The following is a 25,099-nucleotide window of genomic DNA, read 5'->3' on the forward strand; positions in this document are numbered from 1 at the left end:
CCTCAGAGCTCTTGAGTTTCTTAAGGGCAGCAGCTATGCCTGCAACCCTGTTGTCATTTCTCTGCAGTATACCTCTAGCACAGCGTCTTGAGTTTCTTAAGGGCAGCAGCTATGCCTGCAACCCTGTCTGTCATGTTCTCTGCAGTATCCCCAGCCTCTAGCACAGCATCTTGCACATAGTAGGACCTCGAACTCTGTTGAATGAACGAATAAATGAACAAACAAATTTTGAGATTAAAAGGCAGAAGACTAGAACAGGAAAAGTTTACAACAAAGGAAAAGGGCAACACAGAAGAGGGACAGAAAGCTACAGCAAAGTGGCAAAGAAAAGCTACCGCAGCAGAAGACAGTAGCAGACAGGTAGAATGGAAAAAATTGAACAGAAAAGAGAAGAAAAACTGTAGTGTATATATAAGAAGTTTAAGGGAGGTACCAAATTAGCTACTGTGTATTAATAACTAATATTGGCCGGGCGTGGTGGGTCACGCCTGTAATCCCAAAACTTTGGGAGGCCGAGGCGGGTGGATCACGAGGTCAGGAGTTCAAGACCAGCCTGACCAACATGGTGAAACCCCGTCTGTACTAAAAATACAAAAATTAGCCAGGCATGGTGGCGGCACCTGTAATCCCTGCTACTTGGGAACATGAGGCAAACAATTGCTTGAACCCGGGAGGCGGAGGTTGCAGTGAGTCAAGATCGCGCCACTGGACTCCAGCCTGGGTGACAGAGCGAGACTCCATCTAAAAAATAAATAAATAAAAAATAACTAATATTAGCTAATAATTAGTTATTATACCTAATACACATTATCTATATATCATATAATATAGATTATACCATACTCCTTTAATATACCAGTATAATACATATTACATCAATATGATTTCTAGATATCCTCTTTTGAAAAGCAAAAGAGTTAACATAAGAAACAGACAAATAAATTACAAGAAAAGGAAATTACATACCAGTGTCACTCATGAAAAGACAAAATTCTTGGCAAAATATCAGCAAGTCAAATCCAACAACATGTAAAAAGGATAATACACCACGACCAAGTAGGCTTATCCCAAAAATGCAATATTTGGGACATCAACATTCAAAAACAAAATCAACATTCAAAATTTAATAGCCAATGTAATTAGCCATATTAATAAATTTTGCAAGAAAAACCTTTTGATAATCTCTAGATACAGAAAAAGCATCAGATAAAAGTCAGAATTTATTCATGATTAACTCTCAGCAAATCAGGAGTAGAAGGGAACTTCCTCAACCTAATAAAGGGCATTTTTAAAAATTAGCATCATACTTAATGTTGAAAGACTGAACACTTTCCCTGTGGGGTTGGGAACCAGGCAAAGATGTTCACTTTCACTACTCGATTAAACATGATACTAGGGTCTCTAGTCAGTGCAATAAGGCAAGAAAAAGAAAAGGCATACAAATGAAAAACAATTATGCTATGTGAAATAATCCAGTTAAAAGTATATACTGTATGATTCCATTTATTAAAAATACTAGAAAATGCAAATTAATCTACAGCAACACAAAACAGATCAGTAGTTGCCTAGATAGTAGGTGGGGGTAAGGATTACAAAGGTGAGCAAGAAAACTTTAGAAAATAATGAATATATAATAATATTTATTCAGATTATTGTAGTGTTTTCACAGGTATATATCCTGTACACCTGTATAAACTGCATACTTTCAGTGTGTGTCTTTTATTATCAATATATCTCAAAGCTAAGAAAAGGGAATTTAGGCTGGGCGCGGTGGCTTCACACCTGTAATTCCAGCACTTTGGGAGGCCGAGGTGGGCAGATCACGAGGTCAAGAGATCGAGACCATCCTGGCCAACATGGTGAAACCCTGTCTCTATTAAAAATATAAAATTCAGCCGGGCATGGTGGCACACACCTGTAGTCCCAGCTACTCGGGAGGCTGAGGCAGGAGAACTGCTTGAACCCGGGAGGCAGAGGTTGCAGTGAGCCGAGATCACGCCATTGCACTCCAGCCTGGGCAACAGAGCAAGACTCTGTCTCAAAAAAAAAAAAAAAAAGAAAAGAAAAGAAAAGGGGGATTTAAAAGGCAAAATCAAGCCAGGTGCAGTGGCTCACACCTGTAATCCCAGCACTTTGGGAGGCTGAGGCGGGCAGATCACCTGAGGTCAGGAGTTCGAGACCAGCCTGACCAACATAGTGAAACACTGTCTCTACTAAAAATACAAAATTAGCTCAGCATGGTGGCGCATGCCTGAAATCCCAGCTACTTGGGAGGCTTAGGCAGGAGAATTTCTTGAATCTGGGAGGCAGAGGTTGCGGTGAGGTGAGATCATGCCACTGCACTCCAGCCTGGGCAACGAAAGCAAAACTCCATCTCAAAAAAAAAAGGCAAATCAAACGATAAAAAGTTAAGGGGTGAAGTGGGTAAGAGTTTACTACCTTTGAAGAAACGTAGATTTCTGTGCACATTATGAAAAAGGAGCCAGAAAGTGTTAACAGAAAACTATGAGGTTGAGCCGGGCGCGGTGGCTCATGCCTATAATCCCAGCACTTTGGGAGGCTGAGGTGGGCGGATCACCTGAGGTCAGGAGTTCGAGACCAGCCTGGCCAACATAGTGAAACGCTGTCTCTACTAAAAATACAAAAATTAGTTGGGCATGGTGCCATGCACCTGTAATCTCAGCTACAGGGGAGGTTGAGGAAAAGAATTGTTAAACCCGGGAGGCGGAGGTTGCAGTGAGATCATGCCACTGCACTCCAGCCTGGGCAATAGAGTGAGACTCTGTCTCAAAAAAGGAAAGAAAGAAAGAAAAGTATGAGGTTGAGAAGGTTGCCAGATTTAGCAAATAAAAGACTCCCAGTTAAACCTGAATTTCAGTTAAACAAATGTCAACCTTCAATAATGAGATTCAGAAAACATGACTAAGTATAAAGTTTACTGCAGCACAAAGCTTGAGGATAGCCATCCAGAAACATGATTCCAAAGGAATGGGGTCAGTGCTCCAAAGTGAGGAGGCCAAGATTTCACTTATATAGGCAGAAACAGTTATAATGATTTGATTAGTATAACTTGCTACATTCCAAGGAAGATTCCTTTAATATTCTGTGAGGAGGTGTAATGTTCTGAGGGGTCTTATCTCTGGCACACCTCAATCATTCCAGATCACTTAACAGGAAAAAGCAGAAGTTACAACTGCATGCTGCTTGACTCATGCCACATAGCCACGTCCCTCTAAAAGCTCAGAATAATTTAAAGTTTCAACAGCTTTAAGTTTGAATTATTTTATTTCACACAATGAAATGATTCTCTGTTGTAAATATATCCTAAATATTACATGAAACTTACTGTAGTAAAAAAAAAAAAATCACTGTTTATCTGAAACCTGGGACATAATTGTACTAAACAATTGTCCGTTGTTTATCTGAAATTCAAATTTAGCTGGCCCTGCATTTTACCTGGCAATCCTGGAGGTTGTTTTATCTACATTGTGTGAAATGAAGTCTTTTAAAAGCACAGCTGCTTGGATTCCATGTTTATCTTGACTTAGGCAAAGCTGCAGAACTGCTGTTCACCAGACAAAGGCTTAATGCCCACGCCCAGCACAGGGCCTTATTTGCAGTAGGTGCCCAGATATTCTTTGCTCTTCAAGCTGTGTGAAGATAGGGTGTGCATCCATCTTGCTCACTTTTTTTTTTTTTAATCCCCAGGGCCTATTACAGTGCCTGATGCTCAATGAATATATGATTAAATGAATAGCTACCTCTCCTGCCCCAGAAAATTGTAGGGTTGACCTTCTAACCCTGGCCCTTATGGTTGGCTGGACTTCTTGGACAGGACCCAGTTCCGATTTCTTGGCTTGTCTTCCTCTTTATTTTTACTGTGTGTGTCTCGGGTTGCTATTTTGTTCTGTTTTGTGTATGAAAAGACCTACCATTACCCACAATGCTTTGCTCTTGCTTTCTTGCCTTTCCCTCTGGAATCTGGGGATGGCTCCTAGGCCCCAAGACTCTCAGCCCTTGGGGAAACCTGAAAGTCTGAAACACAACAGCTAGGACTGTTTAATGAAATACTGCAGCATGGCCTTTTGCACTGTGGAGACTGGGGATAAGGCTTTGGTTTGGGGGAGAAGATCAGGATAAAAGAGAATCTTTTTTTTTAAGACAGGGTCTCACTATGTCGCCCAGGCTGGTCTCGTACTCCTGGGCTCAAGTGATCCACCTGCCTCGGCCTCCCAAAGTGCTGGGATTACAAGCGTGAGCCACCGCACCTGGCCGAGAATCTTCATTATATTAGTGGTAGGGAGGATTTTATACATTGGGGATTTTTATCTGTCCTATAAATACCTGAAGTACAAAATGCCTCCAAACTCTAATTGCATTAATTTTCTTCCATAAAATTAAGAACTTGCCCTAAGGATCCTCTTTGTAGTTACTCCCACAAATGAGCAGAGATGGTAGAAGTTATTTCCAGTGAGAGAAGGTGAATGTGGAGAAAATGACTTGTGCTTAGAGGATTTTAAATATACTTTTCATACTCACTATTATTACTCCTTTTTCTGGTTTTGAAGATGGGTATGAGGTCCAGAGACTCTCCCAAAATCATACCGTGAATAACTACAGTCAGTGAAAAAGTTATCACTCAGTAAAACTCAGGTCTGGGCCCACAACCCAGTTTCTCTAGTGTTTTTTTGTTTTTGTTTTTGTTTTTTTGAGATGGAGTCTTGCTCTGTCACCCAGGCTGGAGTGCAATGGCACGATCTCGGCTCACTGTAACCTCTGCCTCCTGGGTTCAAGCGATTCTCCTGCCTCAGCCTCCCGAGTAGCTGGGATTACAGGTGCCCGCCATCATGCCCGGCTAATTTTGTATTTTTTAGTAGAGACGGGGTTTCACCATGTTGGTCAGGCTGGGCTTGAACTCCTGACCTCAGGTGATCTGCCTGCCTTGGCCTCCCAAAGTGCTGGGATGACAGGAGTGAGCCAGTTTCTCTAGTTTTTAGCAGTCCAGACCGGTGAAGGGGCTTCAGGGTGTGAGAGTAGTAAAATCAAGCACATTATGCTGAGGACATACATGATACTCTCCTTGACATGCCAAATATTGTTCTTGAGTTTCCGAGTCCAAACTTTCCTCCACTATTAAAGTTTCTTGTGTCCCTTGATAGGTGTGTGGTTCACTCTTCTTACATTGTTATGTCTTTGTCATGAGAAAAAAAAGAAACATCTTGACCTTTGAGAATAAGAAGTTATTTAGAATATTCCCAAAAGCCTAACAAAAATCATACATTTCCCCAAGATAAGACTACTAAGCTTACAAAAAAGTCATGGTTCTTTGATTTCAGCTGGAAACATAATCTGTGTGAAGACTCCTGGTTTTATCCATGCTGCATATACAGGAAACGTTCACATTTACTTTTATTGTTAAGGTGACCGCAAAATTGTCACTGCAAGCTTTGCTTTAAATTCAGGCATGGAAAGGGGAGCTGGAACAGCTGGCTTTAATTTTTAAATGTGACATGCATAAGAAATATTTTAAAACATGGGATCCCCAAGCAAAGAATAGTAAATGTGTCATTGGTGTTGAAGTTGGAAGCCACATGACATTGTGACATGACTAAATTAAGCAGAGGCTACTGTGGTTTTGAGATGGCTCGTTTCCATGCTGAAGGAATTTTTGCATTTTATGAATTGGAGAGGAGAAAGGCGACAGAGATTTCTAGGTGGACAGAATGCATCTGGTATTGTCCTTAGATGTAAATATCCGAGATAGTTTTAAGCTGTATGAGGGTGATATAACCTAAATGCTTCCACATAAACGCAGTTACTTCAGGGAAGGAGAATGAGGTAAGAAGAGAGGGAAATACCGTATGTTGTAAACGGAAAAAAGTTATCATGCAGGAATTCATCAAATATTAAATTGTTTTCCCGTAGGGATGATTAAAAAGTAAACGAACCCTTCTATCCATTCCCAATGCAAATGAATTAGAAGAAAATGCAGCTACATCAACAGAGGTACTTACCCCTCCCGAGGGAAGCCGAGGTCTTATTAGGGTGTAAACACCGTGCCAAATGTTTTGAGAGTGCCGATTGAGAGATGGTACAGACACGGGAAACGTTAGCATTTCCTCTGGATGTTAAGGTGACGCAGGAACCGTCACTGCAGCGTTTGCTTTGCGTTCAGATGCGGCAGCTCAGCGCAGCTGTAGGTGGAGGAGCGTGCCAGGGAGAGGGGAGCTGGGATGCAGCTGCAATCTACACTCGCAGGGGTCTGTCCTGCCTCCCGAGGCTGCATTGCAGTGGGCGCGAAAGGCTCGTGTGTACCGAAGTATAGGGGACCTGTCTGCAGCAGGAGGGCCTCGAAGGACACGGAGGATTATGGTATCACTGAAGGCATAAGATTCAGAGGTGCCCACGGTCTAGCATCCCCCAGTTTGGGCGGAAAGTCGAACTGCTCACAACGGCGGTCCTCGCGAGCGCCCAGCGCAGCGGCTGCAATGCCTCGTCCCATCCTGCGAGGGCCGCTAGGAGCGAGTCACGACGCGGGGCCGCTCTGGTCGCCCGCGAGTGTCGGTGGCCCCGCCCCGCCCGCAGCCGCGGGTGGAGACCGAGGACGGCGCCGGCGCGTGCGCGCTCCCTCGGCGCGGCGGGCTGCGTGCGCGAGTGGGAGGTGGCAGGCCTGCGCCTCCGGCCTTGCCCGCGCCCGCTCCCAGCGCGACTTCTGCAGCCATGAACCGGTTTGGTACCCGGTTGGTGGGAGCCACGGCGACCTCTTCGCCGCCGCCGAAGGCCCGCAGCAATGAAAACCTCGACAAAATAGATATGTCTTTGGGTGAGGGGCCGAGTTGGACCGAGTTGGAGTGCGGGGGAGGGCGCGGGTGGAACCCGGCGGCGCGGTTTGTGGGGGCAGGGGCGGTCGGCCGCAGTTGCCGGCGGAGTTTCCTCGCTGGTGGGCGGACCCGAGCGGAGGCCCCGAGGACAGCCGGGAGCGCAGGCTCGACGCCAGGTGCCCGGCTGGACCGCGAGGGACCCGGGCGTCCCCTCGGCCGCGGCTGTCGGAGGAGGGGCTGTGGAGGCGGGGGCCCGGGCGCTGCGGGCCCGAAGGTTCGCGGGGTCGCGGGGGGCGTCTCTTCTCCCCGGAGGGGCTGCGGCTCGCGGCTCGCCGGCTCTTTGTGAGGAAAGGTCCGCGGGTTTCCCTGGAGTGCGTTCGCGGTGGGCGTTATCGGGAAGCGAGGGGAATGGTCCGACCGAGCCGTTCTCTCTGAAGAAAGGTCTTGGAGAGCCCGGCCGGGGCTGCGGTCGATCCAGCCAGCGCTTCCGGAGCTTTCCCTGGTCGCCGGGCGTTCCAGGCCGGCGCTGGCCATGGCTGCCGGGCGCGACTCTCGGGGCCACCTCCGGCCGCGGCCCCGGAGCGTCTGTCAGAAAGGAAGCGGCGCTCGGCCGCCTGTGGGATGTTGTTGTGTATTGAGCGCTGCCTAGAAAAGCACAGCCTCCCTCTCCAGGCCTCAGAGCTAGCTAATGGGGGAAAAAGCAAACATCTTTGAAGGAGAGACGATTGCTGTGGCTCGCTGAGAAGCCAGGTAAAGCGTGGGGTTCTTGAGCGCATCTAAGAGGGTGGCGTGCTTTCTTGCCGATTATATAAAAAGCAGGAGGTTGGTGATTCCGTTAAAATCCAGCCCTGACGCTACCGAGGCACCAGCCGCTGTGGTTAGCTTAGGTGGGCTAAAAGTACGAACATTTTTGTCGGGATTCAAGTGATGGCGTTGGGTGTAAGTCAGCTCTGCCAGCTGTTTGGCCGGCAGTTTTTCGGATATTTGAAAAGTACCTGACTAGTGGATTCCGAGGCGTACCTTTTCCCAGGACGGTCTTTAGGGTAATAACCGTCTTGGAAACCTTCTTTCAGTTTTCATTTCTTCCCATTTGTCGTGTGTGTCTTTTGTTGTGGTTTATCTGGAACATTTTTGGTTCCAGGTGAGATGGGAACTATTGATTTCTAGGATTGCCACAGTCAGAATCCAATATGTGAACTAAGCAAATGATCAGAAATAATAGGTTTGGCCTCAAGTCTTGCCTTGCTGCTGGTTAGTAGTGAGCTTGTAAGAAATGAGAAAGCTGGGGCTGGGCGCGGTGGCTCACGCCTGCAATCCCAGCCCTTTGAAGGAGGAGGCGGAGGCGGGCAGATGGCTTGAGCCCAGGAGTTCGAGACTAGCCCGGGCAACAAGGTGAAATCCCGTGTCTACTAAAAATACTAAAATTAGCCGGGCGTGGTGGCCGCGCGCCTGTAATCCCAGCTAAGGCATGAGAATAGCTGGAACCCGCGGGCGGATGTTGCAGTGAGCCGATTGCGCCACTGCACTCCAGCCTGGGCGGCAGAGCGAGACCCTGTCTCCCCCTGCCCCCCCCCCAAAAAAAGAGAGAAACCTTTTGAGGTAAGGCCAAGAAATAATGTAATAATGAGTATTTATTGAGTGCTTACTACCTACCAGGTCCTGTACTAAGCATTTTATATGTTAACTCAGTTTATCCTCATAATAACTCTGAGGATTCTAGCGATCGAGAGCACGGAACCCAGAACCACATTGTCTCAGTTCAGGTCCTGGACTAAGCATTAAATTAAATTAATTAATTAATTAATTATTTGAGACGGAGTCTGGCTCTGTCGCCCAGGTTGGAGTGCAGTGGTGCGATCTCGGCTCACTGCAACCTCCGCCTCCCAGGTTCCAGCAGTTCTCCTGCCTCAGCCTCCGAGTAGCTGTGATTACAGGTACACGCCAGCACTAGTGGCTGACTAATTTTCATATTTTTAGTAGAGACAGGGTTTCACCATTTGGCCAGGCTGGTCTCGAACTCCTGACCTCAGGTGATCTGCCTGCCTCGGCCTCCCCTACAGGCGTCAGCCGCCGCACCGGCCAGCATTTTATATATATATATATTTTTTTTTTTTTTTTTTTTTTTTTTTTTTTTTTTTTTGAGACGAAGTCTCGCTCTTTCACCCAGGCTGGAGTGCAGTGGCGCAATCTCGGCTCACTGCAGGCTCCGCCCCCAGGGTTCACGCCATCTCCTGCCTCAGCCTCCCGCGTAGCTGGGACTACAGGCGCCTGCCAGCGGCTATTTTTGTATCTTTAGTAGAGATGGGTTTACCAGGATGGTCTCGATCTCCTGACCTTGTGATCCGCCCACCTCGGCCTCCCAAAGTGCTGGGATTACAGGCGTGACCACTGCGCCCGGCCGCATTTTATATATTAACTCAGTTTATCCTCATGATAAGTCTGTGAGGGTTGTACTCCTGGTGATTGACAGCATGGAATCCAGATCGACACTGTCTCCTTTCAGGTCCTGCCTCTGCCACTTTGTAACTATGTAACCGTGGGCAGATGATTTCCCAGTGCCTCATCTGTAGAAAGGTTATAGTAAGTAGTATTTACCACATAGGGTTGCTGAAAACATTAAACGAGTCAGAAGGCATGTGTGAACTGCTTAGAACAGGACCTGGTACACAGCACTGTATTTTTCTACATACACTATATATATGTGTGTATGTCTGTATGTATGCCTTTATTTTTATACATACACTATATGTAGTGTGTATGTCTGTATGCCTTTGTTTTTGTACATACACTATATATATGTATGTCTATATATATGGCTTTATTTTTCTACATACACGACATATATGTGTGTGTATGTCTATATATGGCTTGGTTATTTTTATACATACACTATATGTGTGTATGTCTATGGCTTGGTTATTTTTATACATACATTATATTTATGTGTGTATGTCTGTATATATGGCTTTGTTATTTTTATACATACACTATGTATATGTGTGTATGTCTGTATATATGCTTTTGTTATTTGTTATTTCCATTTTACAGAAATCAGAGGCATAGAGAAATTAAGTAACTTGCTCGAAGTCATACAAGGTAGTTAAGTGGTGGTGCCAGGATTTCAGTCTGATTCTAGAGCCTCAAGCTGTTTTACACCTAGATTTCTTAAGTTTCTAGGTTTTCTGTTTGCTTTTTTATACGTGTTTTGTTTGGTGATTAGTACGTTCAAGTGAAGAAAACCGAGGGGTAGTTCTCTTGGAGTTAGCAATGAAGTGCTGTGGAGAGCTGAAACAGCTTGATCTCTTTCTTTCCCCCAGGAACATACAGCAGTCCCTCTATTGCCTTTCTTTTGGTGAGAATTTTACAGAAATGGGATGAAGAGATCATCCCATTTCTATCCTAGACATCATCTATCTTAGACAGTTATGCTTTGTGAATGTTTAATCTTACCAGGTTTGCAGAGGTTTTAGAACCTGATTTTTTTGTTTTAAATCATGGCTTTGCCAGGTGTATATGAATTTCACATAGAGTACCAAGTTTACCAATAGCTGGCCTCATGGTTCTATTCCTTAATTTGAAAACGGGTGTTACGATGATACTTATTTCATAGGATTGTTGTGAATTAAGTGAATACATGTCAGAACCGTTGGTACTAACATTGCTGATGCCTGTACTGTAGTACTTACCACCACCACTACTGCTACTACTGCTATTATTATTACCATGTATATTCCCCTAGTGCTATGGAAGAAACTTAAAATAGCTCATTGTAAGGAATTTTTTTTTTTTTAATTCTGATACCTGTGTATCTATTCATTGGGCAGGAGAAAGCCATTTTCTTTTTTTAGATTGAAAGAATCCTCTTGGCCATGGTAGCTCATTTGACTTATTTGAAGATATAGGTAGTAAAATGTTGAAATGTGAAGTGTAATTTTATATTTAATATGCTCTGCTACTTCTGATTTTTAGTTATATTTAGACTTTATATGCTGTATTTTATTTTATTTTATTTATTTATTTTGAGACAGAGTTTTGCTCTGTCGCCCAGGCATTTATTTATTTTGAGACAGAGTTTTGCTCTGTCGCCCAGGCTGGAGTGCAGTGGCATGATCTCAGCTTCCCAGGTTCACAACATTCTCCTGCCTCAGCCTCCCAAGTAGCTGGGACTACAGGCGCCCACACCCGGCTAATTTTTTGTATATTTTAGTAGACACGGGGTTTCACCATATTAGCCAGGATGGTCTCGATCTCCTGACCTCGTGATCCGCCCACCTCGGCCTCCCAAAGTGCTGGGATTACAAGCATGAGCCACTGCGCCCGGCCTATATGCTATATTTTAAGATTAACTTTGTTAGTCAGAATTGTACTTTGCCTCTTTTTTTTAATGCTCCCCAGACCAAATTCATTTTTTTGGTTTACTCTCAAGGCTTGAGATTTTAGACTTTTGATGAAGAGTAAGTATCACTTTGTTAAAGGAAAGTAGGTCTCATAAATAGTGTCTTCCTAAGTATTCCCTTTATGCTTGTTGAGATTCCTGTTTATATATCTGATGTTGACCTTTTAATTTTTTGTTTGTTTTTTTATCTCATTACTTTTTTTTCTTTTTTTATTATTTTTTGCACACAAAACAATACACATTTTCTAAAAATACATACAAACAAAAAGATGCATATCAAACATATTAGGAAGGTTGCACATGGAAAGACGGGGAATAGAAATGGGGGGTAGGAATTAAAGAAAATAAATGAGAGAGGGACTTTGTGTGGATCAATGATAATAACTCAATCCTCTATTTGACAAAGAAGGAGAAGGAAGAGGAAGAAAAAGAAAGTGGGATAAAGGATCAGAAAGGGAGGAAAATAGAAAAAATTAGAGTATGACTCCAGGGTAGACCTGTTTTGTTGTGGCTGGGTTGGTTGGTTGGTTTGTCTGTTGTATTTTTCATATGTTTCGCCATGTTGGCCAGGCTGGTCTCGAACTCCTTGCCTCAAGCGATAAACCCGCCTCGGCCTCCCAGAGTGCTGGGACTACAGGCGTGAGCCACCACGTCCAGCCCCCACATTGCGTCTGGCCTCCGTGGTAGACCTCCCAGACGGGGCGGCCGGGCAGAGGCGCTCTCCACATCCCAGACGGGGCGGCCGGGCAGAGGCGCTCCTCACATCCCAGACGATGGGCGGCCAGGCAGAGATGTTCCTCACTTGCCAGACGGGGCGGCCGGGCAGAGACGCTCCTCACTTCCTAGATGGGGTGGCAGCCGGGCAGAGACGCTCCTCACTTCCTAGTCGGGGTGGCAGCCGGGCAGAGGCGCTCCTCACTTCCCAGACGGGGCGGCCGGGCAGAGACGCTCCTCACGTCCCAGACGGGGCGGCGGCTGGGCAGAGGCTGCAATCCTAGCACCCTGGGAGGCCAAGGCAGGCGGCTGGGAGGCGGAGGCTGCAGCGAGCCAAGACCACGCCACCGCACTCCAGCCCGGGCAACACCGAGCACCAAGTGAGCGAGACTCCGTCTGCAGTCCCAGCACCTCGGGAGGCCGAGGCGGGCAGACCACTCGAGGTCAGGAGCTGGAGACCAGCCTGGCCAACATGGCGAAACCCCGCCTCCAGGCAAAGGACAAAAACCAGGCAGGGGTGGTGGCGCACGCTCGCAATCCCAGGCAGCCCGCAGGCCAGGGCAGGAGAATCACGGGAGCCGGAGGCAGGGAGTCTGCATCGAGCCAACTACACTCCAGCAGGGGCAACAGAAGGAAGAAAGGGAAGGAAGGAAGGAGGGAAGGAAGGAAGGAAGGGGCAACAGGATATTTATAAAGATAAGTTTTTGCTAAAATGAGATTAGAACTCCAGGATGTCATGTGTGGGCTCCTGGGATCCGTCTGCAGAGACTTTAGGCGCTGTCTTTACAATGTTGCTCAGATCAACCCCTTGCCATTCAAACTGCTCCACGGCCTCTTTCACCGCCTCCTCTGGCCCCATCACAAACTCCTCGATGTTCTTGCGCACAGCTGCATCAAAGGTCTCCTGGGCAATGCGCCTGGAGACCATCTTTGCCTGTGTTGATGTTGGCGTGCAGCCGATAGACGCTCCTGAGTCGGTCTTCGCGGCCACGTGGGGAAAGGTGGGGCGCGCGGTTGTCACCCAGGGAGCCGCCTCTAGCCCCTTCCGGCCGCCGTACGCGCGCAGCGCTGTGGCGCCCCAGGTCTTGGCCTCCCAGAGCCCCGCGGACGGATCACAGTAACCAAGGAGGACCGCGAACGAAGGTAAAGCCAACGAGGCCACCTCGTGCGCGACGGAGACGTCTTTGCCGCCCCTTCCGGGACGCTCACGGTGGTCACCGCTGACCATTTAATTTTTTACAAAAGTTTTTGAGTGCCCTTAACTTTGATGAACTCTTTCGTCGTTAGACATTAATTTCAAGAAGACAACTAAATATTTTGGGGAGATTTGAGATATTTTGTGTGAATATTTGAATGTAATTAAGAGTCTTAGAGATTAGAGATTGGTTAGGTAGAACAGTAATATATTACAAAGGACTTTCAAGTTGTATTTCCTTCTCTGACTTCTGGAAAGACTATAGTGACAAAAAAATTGAGTTTAATTAGTGTCATAGAGTTTTATTAAGAAGTTGTTGACTGTATGCAGTTTCTTTATTTGCTTTCTCAATTATCAATGCTGGAATTAGGACTGTGGAGGAAATGTTTGTGGCTTTTTTTTTTTTTTTTTTTTGAGAGACAGTCTTGCTCTGTTGCCTAGGCTGGAGTGCAGTGGCGTGATCGTGGCTCACTGCAGCCTTGACCACTTGAGCTCAAGGAGTTCTCCCACCTCAGCCTCCTAAGTAGCTGGGACCACGGACACGCACCACCATGCCTGGCTAATTTTTAAAAATTATTTGTGGAGATGAAGTTTTGCTGTGTTGCCCAGGTTGGTCTCGAACTCTTGGGCTGAAGCAGTCTCCCATCTCACCTCTAAAAGTGCTGAGGTTACAGGCATGTGCCACTGTGCCCAGCTGGATATTTCTTAAATGAGTATTTTTGGCTTCTAGTAACCTCCTTTAACAGATATAAATGGGAATCTGGAGTATGTTTAGTTTTCTGGTCTTCACCTTGTTCTGTTGTGGTATTTTTGTTTGTGAGTTACCTTGGGGCAGTTTGGAAGTATGTTTGGAAGTAATGAGGCTTAGATCAGTGTAGAAAGAAAAATAAGGTAACCTTGAAGTACTTTGCTAGAGGTGAGCCATTAGTATTTTTTGTACTATACCTTTATTATGGCACTTGTTTAGTTTTGTATTTGCTGTTTGCATGTCTGTTTCCGTCAGTACTTTTAAGCTTATTTAGAAAAGGGACCGTATTTTACTTTGTTTCAGTTACAGCACAACCTGACACATATATTCGTTGCATGTAGTATATGCTCAATAAATATTTGCTGAATTTCAACATTTAGTATTTTAGTTGAATGGTTTAATTTTTGATTACCTATATATTGGAAGGTGGTCATCTTTTTTTACTTTTTTTTTTTTTTTTTTTGTGGAGTCTCGCTCTGTCACCCAGGCTGGAGTGCAGTGGCGCGATCTTGGCTCACTGCAACCTCCGCCTCCCAAATTCAACCAATTCTCCTGCCTCAGCCTCCCGAGTAGCTGGGATTACAGGCATGCACTGCCATACCCGGCTAATTTATTTATTTTTATTTTTTATTTTTTTTTTGTATTTTTAGTAGAGACGGGGTTTCACCATGTTGGTCAGGCCTGTCCCGAACTCCTGACCTCACATGATCCGTCCACCTCAGCCTCCCAAAGTGCTGGGATTATAGGCATGAGCCACCGTGCCTGGCCAGAAGGGGGTCATCTTTAAAACATGGAGGCTTCTGTGACTATGGGAAGTAAGTAGGAAAATGGAGGCTTCTGTGATTATGGGAAGTAAGTAGGAAAATGGAAGCTTCTGTGATTAGGGGAAGTAAGTAGGAAATTGGAGGCTTCTGTGATTATGGGAAGTAAGTAGGAAATTGGAGGCGTCTGTGATTATGGGAAGTAAGTAGGAAAATGGAGGCTTCTGTGATTATGGGAAGTAAGTAGGAAAATGGAGGCTTCTGTGGTTATGGGAAGTAAGTAGGAAATTGGAGGCGTCTGTGATTATGGGAAGTAAGTAGGAAAATGGAGGCTTCTGTGATTATGGGAAGTAAGTAGGAATAACTTTTGTAAACAGGCTTCTGCTTGATTCATCAGGTAAAGAAATACTATGGCCAATAGTACTCTTCATTAATTGGTAGATCTGCCTTGGGCTGTTGTAAAATGGCTGATTCTTGTTATTATTCTCTTATGGAAGTGCTTTCAAAGTAGAAAAGAAGTTAGGAATGTAGGACATCTATCAGCTAGAAAATGAAACTGAGTAACTGAGTTAAAATGAAAATAATTGGCATTTCCTCTATCATAGATGATATCATCAAATTGAATCGAAAGGAAGGGAAGAAGCAGAATTTTCCAAGACTAAATAGAAGACTCCTCCAGCAAAGTGGTGCCCAGCAATTCAGGATGAGAGTGCGATGGGGAATCCAACAGAATTCTGGTAAGTTTTGAAAGTAAGCTTTAATGGAAAGCTGTTATTTGTGTGTTCATAGTGTACTGTCTTTAGCATATGCTTAACGTGGAGGAAATGCATCAGTACTCTTTGTGTTTTGTGTTTCCTCTATGCCTAGGTTTTTGTTTAGATCTAAAACCTGGTAAGAATTTCAGTAGCCTTCAATAGGCGTAACACTGTTTCTTAAACATTTTAAGTCATTTAAAAGTAACTTCAGTTTATACATCGTCTAAATTATATTCAGAGTTTAGAATTGCAAAGGATCTTATATATCATGAGCTCCTATCTCCATCCAAGTGAGATGTTCCTTTAATAGTCTGTCTAATAGATGACTAACTCCAGCTTAAATATATTCAGTGAAAGAGCATACTACCTCATAAGCATGAGCCACTGTGCCTGGCCTCTTAATTTGAATTAAAGCATGCCTATCACTTCGGTAAAGTTATAGAAAGCAAATTCTCTTTTATATATGAGAACTCTTTAAGTATGTGGAGACTACTACTACATTCTACATAGAAAATGACCTCCAGACTCCTTATCTTATCATCCAAGAATGTTAGGATTTGTTAAATCTTCCAAAGGTGACACTCAGAAATGAATGCTTTAGAAATAATGTGGAACTCTATACATTTAGTTATTTTTGATAATCTGGAAGCTTATTTATAATCATCTTGATTGAAGGCAGTAATTGAACACTAATATATATGGCTTGTTAACTTCTTTATCAGCAATATCAGAATTTTAGAATAAATATTTGTTCAAATAAAAGAACTAAATCTTTTTTTTTTTTTTTTTGAGACGGAGTCTCGCTCTGTCGCCCAGGCTGGAGTGCAGTGGCACAATCTCGGCTCACTGCAAGCTCCGCCTCCTGGGTTCACGCCATTCTCCTGCCTCAGCCTCTCCGAGTAGCTGGGACTACAGGCGCCCGCCACCACGCCCGGCTAATTTTTTTTTGTATTTTTAGTAGAGGCGGGGTTTCACCGTGGTCTCCATCTCCTGACCTCGTGATCCGCCCGCCTCGGCCTTCCAAAGTGCTGGGATTACAAGCGTGAGCCACCGCGCCCGGCAAAAGAACTAAATCTTTTTCAGATATGTAAAAATATGTTTGACAGACTAACTTCCAAATTGATTTTTATTCTATATGTTGAAAAACATAAAAATAATCTCCAGTAGGTTGAACATAATTAGTTCTGTGTTTACAGCTAATATCCCAGTATATCCTCAAAATATGTATAACTGAAGCCGAGCACAGTGGCTCATGCCTGTAATCCCAGAACTTTGGGAGGATCAGTTGAATCCAGGAATCTGAGACCAGCTTGGGTAACACAGGGAGACCCTGTCTCTACAAAAAATTTAAAAATTAGCCAGGCGTGGTGGTACCTGTTTCTGGTCCCAGCCACTCAGGAGGTTGAGGTGGGAAGATGGCTTGAGCCTGGGAGATCAAGACCACAGTGAGCCATGATGGCACCACAGCACTCCAGCATAAGACTCTGTCTCAAGAAAAGTACATATAACTGAGATTGGGCCCTTAAAAAAAATTATTCATCTCTAATAATTTTTTGAATAGTTGAACCTAAGGGAGTAAATTTCATGACAGGTATTTAACTGTGGCAAATGAAGTTTAGTTCCAGTGATTTATATTTAAATTTTTTTTTTTGAGACGGAGTTTTGCTCTTGTTGCCCAGGCTGGAGTGCAATCCACGATCTTGGCTCACTGCAGCATCTGCCTCCCGGGTTCAAGCGATTCTCCTGCCTCAGCCTCCCCAGTAGCTGGGATTACAGACATGCGCCACCATGCTCAGCTAATTTTGTATTTTTAGGAGAGACAGGGTTTCTCCATGTTGGTCAGGCTGGTCTCAAACTCCCAGCCTCAGGTGATCCACCTGCCTCGGCCTCCTGCCTCAGCCCCCCAAAGTGCTGGGATTACAGGAGTGAGCCACTGCGCCCGGCCTAAATATTTCTTATAAATGTTATTGAACATACTATATATTTTTTGTATTAGTTGTTTTTAAAATAACTGTTGAGAGTTCATCGAACCAGAAATATATTTATTAATTAATGTTTATCAAATATTTAACATTAATATATTTCAGTGTTAAATACTTGATAGATACCCTAAACTGATTGAGTCCTGGGGGGTATATAAAGATGTGGTCTTCTGCTTCAAGGAGTTAATTTACAGTGTTAGAGATAAGATGGAAAAGGTAGTGTGGGAGAACTGTCGTAAGAGAAATTCAAATAGTATTATAGGACTTTAGAGATTTTGTACTAAGAAGATCAGGAATGATTTAATGGATAAGGTGAAATATGATCTGGTCCATGAAGTGTCAGAAAAGCTTTCCTTTTATGGATGTTATGATCTGAGCCTTGAAATAAATGATATCTAGGGGCAGCTTAGGATCTCGTAAGATTGAGCTTGCCCTTGTACGTTTATTGCTTACATGTGACAGGGGCTAAAATAGAACAGCTGCCACTGTTACTGAATGTACAGAGATAGACGATTGTCTTAAACTCTGATTGGCCAGGAAAAAGTTCAGATTTCCACGTTGTAGAGTCAATGAGGATGTTAGCTTGAGGTAAGAGAAATAAGTAGGACAGAGGAGCTCTTTGCAGATCCACAGTATGATTTCTGATGGCTGAACAAGTCAATGAATGAAATCTTTAACTTAATGTGTGAAAAATAATTTAGGCACTCAGTAAATACTTGGAGAAACAACCCAAATGTTCTTCAGTGGTAGAATGCATAGAGTTGTTCTTCAGTGGTAGAACGTATAGAGTTGTTCTTCAGGGGTAGAATGTATAGAGTTGTTCCTCAGTGGTAGAATGTATAGAGTTGTTCTTCAGTGGTAGACTGTGTAGAGTTGTTCCTCAGTGGTAAAATGTATAGAGTGTTCTTCAGTGGTAGAATGTATAGAGTTGTTCTTCAGTGATAGAATGTATAGAGTGTTCTTCAGTGGTAGAATGTATAGACTTGTTCCTCAGTGGTAGAATGTATCAAGTTGTTCCTCAGTGCTTGAATGTATCGAGTATTCCTCAGTGGTAGAACGTATAGAGTTGTTCTTCAGTGGTAGAATGTATAGCGTGTTCTTCAGGGGTAGAATGTATAGAGTTGTTCTTCAGTGGTAGAATGTATAGAATTGTTCTTCAGTGGTAGAATGTATAGAGTTGTTCCTAAGTGGTAGAATATATCAAGTTATTCCTCAGTGCTTGAATGTATCGAGTATTCCTCAGTGGTAGAACGTATAGAGTTGTTCTTCAGTGGTAGAATGTATAGAGTGTTCTTCAGTGGTAGAATGTATAGCGTGTTCCTCAGTGGTAGAATGTATAGAGTTGTTCTTCAGTGGTAGAATGTATCAAGTTATTCCTCAGTGCTTGAATGTATCGAGTATTCTTCAGTGGTAGAATGTATAGAAGTGTTCTTCAGTGGTAGAATGTATAGAGTTGTTCCTAAGTGGTAGAATGTATCAAGTTATTCCTCAGTGCTTGAATGTATCGAGTATTCTTCAGTGGTAGAATGTATAGAGTTGTTCTTCAGGGGTAGAATGTATAGAATTGTTCTTCAGTGGTAGAATGTATAGAGTTGTTCCTAAGTGGTAGAATATATCAAGTTATTCCTCAGTGCTTGAATGTATCGAGTGTTCCTCAGTGGTAGAATGTATAGAGTTGTTCTTCAGTGGTGGAATGGTATAGAGTTCTCAAAATGTCATCAGGGACCCTCTGGGATCCCTACGATATGGGGGATCCACAAGGTGAAAGCTAATTTCATGTTAATACTAAGGCATTAATTGTATTTTGACTCTTACTCTCTCAGGAACGTGCAGTAGCCTTTTCCAGAGTCTACACGATGTCTGATAATTAAAGTAGATTGAATGCAAAAGCTGGATCTTAGTTCAGTGGGCTGTAACAAAGTACCGTAGACTAGGTAGCTTATAAACAACAGACGTTTATTTTGCACAGTTTTGGAGATTAGCAGTTCAAGGTCAGGATGTCAGTAAGGTCAGGTTCTGGTGAGTGTTCTCTTCCAGGTTGCAGACTTTGGACTTCTTTTGATATCCTTGTGTGGCAGAGAGAAGGCTAGAGAGCTCTCCAGTGTCACTTTTGTAAGGACAGTAATCCTATTCATGATGGCTCCATCCTCATGACTTTACCTCCTAAAGCCCTCACCTGTTAATACCGTCACATTAAGTGTTAGTATTTCAACATGTGAATTTTGGAGAGATAGAAACATTCAGTCCTTAACAAGCAGTTGTGAGAATCTAGTTGTCTTCTATTAAGGCAAACACCAAAGAGATCCAAAAACAATACCACTCTTCCTACTAAATATTTTTATCTGTTTTGGAAAATAAAAATAACTAGGCCAGGTGCGGTGGCTCACGCCTGTAATCCCAGCACTTTGGGAGGCCGAGATAGGCAGATCACAAGGTCAGGAGTTCAAGAGCAGCCTGGCCAATATGGTGAAACCTTGTCTCCACTAAAAATATTAAAATTAGCCGGGCATGGTGGTGGGCACCTGTAGTCCCAGCTACTTGGGAGGCTGAGGCAGGAGAATCGCTTGAACCTGGGAGGTGGAGATTGTAGTGAGCCAAGATCACGCCACTGCACTCCACTCTGGGTGACAGAGCGAGACTCTGTCTCAAAAATAAAAAAGGCCAGGCGCGGTGGCTCATGCCAGTAATCCCAGCACTTTGGTAGGCCGAGGCAGGCAGATCACGAGATAGGGAGATCGAGACCGTCCTGGCTAACACAGTGAAACCCTGTCTCTACTAAAAATACAAAAAATTAGCTGGGCGTGGTGGCAGGCGCCTGTAGTCCCAGCTACTCGGGAGGCTGAGGCAGGAGAAAGGCGTGAACCTGGCAGGCGGAGCTTGCAGTGAGCCAAGATTGCGGCCACTGCACTCCAGCCTGGGTGACAGAGTGAGACTCCATCTCCAAAAAAAAAAAAAAAACAAAAACAAAAAGCTAATGGATACTAGGCTTGATACCTCAGCGATGGAATAATCTGTACAGCAAACCCCCATGATACATGTTTACCTGTGTAACAAACCTGCGCATCCTGCACGTGTATCCCGACCTTAAAATAAAAGTTAAAATTTGTTCTTTTTCATTTAAAAAGAGATGTTTACCCTATGTGTAATGAGTTTATTATTATTTTTTAAGTGAAATGGTTTTTAACTATCTTATTAATAGTTTTTATTTTGGCCGGGCGTGGTGGCTCACCCCTGTAATCCCAGCTCTTTGGGAGCCCGAGGTGGGTGGATCACCTGAAGTCAGGAGTTTGAGACCAGCCTGGCCAACATGGCAAAACCCTATCTCCACTAAAAATACAACAGTTAGCCGGGTGTGGTGGCACATACCTGTAATCCCAGCTCCTCGGGAGCCTGAGGCAGGAGAATCGCTTGAACTGGGGAGGCGGAGGTTGCAGTGAGCTGAGATCGTGCCATTGCACTCCAGCCTGGGTGACAGAGTGAGACTCTTGTCTCAAAAAAAAAAAAAAAGTTTTTATTTTAATTGCAGTAAATATAACCCACAGAAACAAAAACTTTGGAGTCCTCAATTGTTAAGCATATGAAGAGGTTCGTGCTTGTAATCCCAGCACTTTGGGAGGTGAGAGCAAGAGGATTGCTTAAGCCAAGGACTTCAGGACCAGCGTGGGCAACATAGGGAGACCCCATCTCTACAAAAAAAAAGAAAGAGTGTAAAGAGGTACTGAGACTAAAAAGTTTGAGAATGCTGTTCTTACTAGAGGTAGAAGAGTTGGGAATATTTGTATGTTGCTTTGGAAAGGAGCCAATAATATGATTACATGTACTCTAGGATGTGACATTTCCCAGAAAATCCCTCAAATCTTTATTTAGATGATAAGGCTCCTGAAATTATTGAGGCATATGATGTATGTGGAAAGAAATTCATGAATAGATTAGTCTTGGGATTCAAAAGAAAGATGAAAATTTCTTTCTCCAGTTTTAGCTGTTATCAACCTTAGTTGCACCTGCGGAGCTTTATGAAATAGTTGCTCTGGCTGTACTTTATTTCTACTGAACCAGGACCTGTAGAGGTAGGGCTTGGGGGGTTTTCTTTAAGCTCCATGGGTGATTCTGATACCTAACTGGTATTAAACTACTGCTCTGGTGGAGCTGAAAATGTAAAAGGGTCTTCATAAAGGGAGATAGTTGAAGTACATGGAGAATGTGGGTACTCTGGAACTCTGCAGAGAGGCTCAATGAATGAAAACTAAGAAAAGACTGTTGCATTGGATGATGTCTTTAGTACCCCTTCATAGTGCTTTTTAGAATATAAGATAGTTACAGAGCATAAGAGGGAAAGGGAGATAATTGGGTATGTATAGATACCCAATTATAGTACATAGTATATAGAGTATGTATAGATATACTATATATATGTAGCATATAGAGTATGTATAGATCTTTACTTTATGTAGTGTGACAATGAAAGGGTAAAGAATATAATCATTGCTAAAACAGATACAGCTAATGAAGTTTGTTCAAAGGTAGAAAGGTGGGAGAACAAATCACATAGGCCTGATTAGAAAGCAGAGGAGGAGGCCGGGCCAAGTGGCTCACGCCAGTAATCCCAGCACTTTGGGAGGCCAAGGTGGGCAGATTACGAGGTCAGGAGTTCAAGACCAGCCTGGCCAACATGGTGAAACCCCGTCTCTACTAAAAATGCAAAAAATTAGCTGGGCATGGTGGCGGGCGCCTGTAGTCCCAGCTACTCGGGAGGCTGAGGCAGGAGAATGGCGTGAACCTGGGAGGCGGAGCTTGCAGTGAGCCGAGATCGTGCGGCTGCACTCCAGCCCGGGTGACAGAGCGAGAGTCCGTCCCCCCCCCTCCAAAAAAAAAAAAGCAGGCGAGGCAACACCTTGGATAAGAGGAAAAAAAACAGCAGAAAGATTGATAAGTATGGGAACAATGTACTGTACTATCAATAGAAAGCGCCAAGGGATAGAGTTCTATTCCATACTTTTTTTTTTTTTTTGAGATGGAGTCTTGCCCTGTCACCCAGGCTGGAGTGTGGTAGTGCGATCTTGGCTTGTTGCAACCTCCGCCTCCCAGGTCAAGCGATTCTCATGTCTCAGCCTCCCCAGTAGCTGGGATTACAGGTGTGCACCACCTGTAATTTTCATATTTTTAGTAGAGACGAGGTTTCACCATGTTGGTCAGGCTGGTCTCGAACTCCTGACCTCAAATGATCCACCTGCCTCAGCCTCACTAATGTTGGAATTACAGGTGTGAGTCACGGTGCCCAACCTTATTTCATACTTAAGATCTTGTTTTAATCCATCTGATTCCTATTTATGAGAGTTTCTTGTCAGTCTTTCTCATCTAGTCCTGAAATTTTGGTATAATAATGGGTTCCTCCTCCTTTTAATCTTTTCTTTTTGCCCTACAAGCTCACTTATTCTTTTGGAATATTTTCCAGTTTCTTCCTTTCTCAAGGAAGATCGTTAGCATCAGTCTTATCAGATTATCATACAAATTATAGTACTCAGCACAGTGCCTAGCACAGTGAAGGGTAGCTGTCACATTATTTAACACAAATAGCAAGTCATTGTGTATTGGAATTAATTTTAATGTACAGTTTTTCCCAATATGGTTTAATCTTCACCTAGTTGCAATTTTAGAAGGAAACCACACATAGGGCAGCAATAATTTGATTTAAAAACTAAAAACTTTAAGCCAGCCGTGGTGGCTCACGCCTGTAACCCCAGCACTTTGGGAAGTTGAGGCAGGCAGATCACCTGAGGTCAGAAGTTTGAGACCAGCCTGGCCAACATGGTGAAACCCTGTCTGTACTAAAAATACAAAAATAGGCCGGGCGTGGTGGCTCACACCTGTAATCCCAGCACTTTGGGGGGCTGAGGCGGGCGGATCACAAGGTCAGGAGATCAAGACTATCCTGGCTAACATGGTGAAACCCTGTCTCTACTAAAAATACAAAAAATTAGCCAGGCATGGCGGTGGGCCCCTGTAGTACCAGCTACTCGGGTGACTGAGGCAGGAGAATGGCATGAACCCGGGAGGCGGAGGTTGCAGTGAGCCGAGATCACGCCCCTGCACTCCAGCCTGGGCAACAAAGCGAGACTCCATCTCAAAAAAAAAAATATATATATATATATAACTGGGTGTGGTGGCAGGCACCTGTAATCCCCACTACTCGGGAAGCTGAGGCAGGAGAATTCTTTGAACCCAGGAGGTGGAGGTTGCGGTGAGCTGAGATCACACCATTGCACTCCAGCCTGGGCGACAGAGTGAGACTGTGTCTCAAAAAAAAAAAAAAAAAAGGAGTTTGCTTTATTGTTTCACCTAGCATTTCACCTTCTGGAAATTTACATCTTCAGAAAATAATCATGGATGTGTTTAAAAATATATCCGTGGTTCAATTGTGATATTATTTATTATTAGAACTAACTGAAATGATTAAAGTTGGTTGGATCAAGTATGGCATATTAAAAAGTAATGCAGTAAAAGGATGTCAAAAACATGGGATAATATTTTCACAATATAGGTGTGTGTGTGTTTGAGACGTGTGTGTGTGTGTGTGTGTGTGTGTGTGTGTGTGTGTGTGTGTTTGAGACAGGGTCTTGCTCTGTCACCCCAGCATGGAGTACAGTGTGATCTTGGCTCACTGTAACCTCTGCTTCCCAGGCTCAAGTGATCCTCCTGCCTCAGCCTCCCTATTACCTGGGACTACAGGTGCACGCCACTGCACCCGGCTAATTTTTGTATTTTTTCTAGAGATGGGGTGTCGCCATGTTGCCTAGGCTGGTCTCGAACTCCTGGGCTCGAGCAATCCATCCTTCTCGGTCTCCCAAAGTGCTGGGATTATAGGCATGAGCCACCATGCCCAGCCTGCAGTACAGGATTAACGTAGGGCTACAAAATAGTATGTAGAGTTGTATAGTTGCCGAAAGATTGACTCAGTTCACCTTCTACTATAAAATTGAGGCACTACTATAAAATTGAGAATTACTACGGGTGATAGTCATGAGTTGCTTAAAAATAGTTAAAACCAAAAATGTTAACTTTTAAAATATATGTATACAAGTAAAAGAAAGACTAGAAAGACAGAATGTTAGTGGTCATCTCTAGGTGGTAGGCTGATGGGTGATGTTTATTTTCTTATTTGTACTTTATGTGTTTCTAGGAATTCTGCAGTGAACATGTTTATTTTTTAATTTACCTCTGAATAGGTTCAGAGACACTCCCAATTTATTTTTTACTTTTATTTTTATTTTTTGAGATGAGTCTCGCTCTTCGCCCAGGCTGGAGTGCAGTGGCACGATCTCGGCTCACTGCCAGTTCCACCTCCCAGTTCACGCCATTCTCCTGCCTCAGCCTCCCGAGTAGCTGGGACTACAGACACCCACCACCATGCCCGCTAAGTTTTTGTATTTTTAGTAGAGACGGGGTTTCACCGTGTTAGCCAGGATGGTCTCGATCTCCTGACCTTGTGATCCACCTGCCTTGGCCTTCCGGAGTGCTGGGATTGCAGGTGTGAGCCACCGCACCTGGCCCCTATTTTTTTTTTTAACTAGAAAAAAGTATTTACTTATTTATTTATATATTTATTTATTTTTTAATCTATTTATTTTTTGGAGGCAGGGTCTCACTCTGTTGCAGCCTAGAACTCCTGGGCTCAAGCAATCCTCTCACCCCAGCCTCCTGAGTAGCTGGGACTACAGGCATGTGCTACT

General features: G+C 44.1%; 1 protein-coding gene across 5 annotated transcripts in view; it reads left to right on the forward strand.

Moving 5' to 3' along the window:
• Nucleotides 1-6,053: 6,053 nt before the first annotated feature.
• FYTTD1 (forty-two-three domain containing 1) overlaps nucleotides 6,054-25,099 on the forward strand; it is a 36,281-nt gene continuing 17,235 nt past the window's right edge. For 2 of the 5 annotated variants that reach the window (XM_030823049.1, XM_030823048.1), the window contains exons 1-2: nucleotides 6,054-6,823; nucleotides 15,241-15,372. In XM_030823049.1, the coding sequence (XP_030678909.1) occupies nucleotides 6,721-6,823; nucleotides 15,241-15,372 (235 nt within the window). In that variant the 5' untranslated portion in view covers nucleotides 6,054-6,720. The other 3 variants (XM_012510660.2, XM_030823050.1, XM_030823051.1) reach the window with 3 other exon arrangements.

Source organism: Nomascus leucogenys, chromosome 11 (genome assembly GCF_006542625.1).
Source record: "Nomascus leucogenys isolate Asia chromosome 11, Asia_NLE_v1, whole genome shotgun sequence".
Taxonomy (NCBI): Eukaryota; Metazoa; Chordata; class Mammalia; order Primates; family Hylobatidae; genus Nomascus; species Nomascus leucogenys.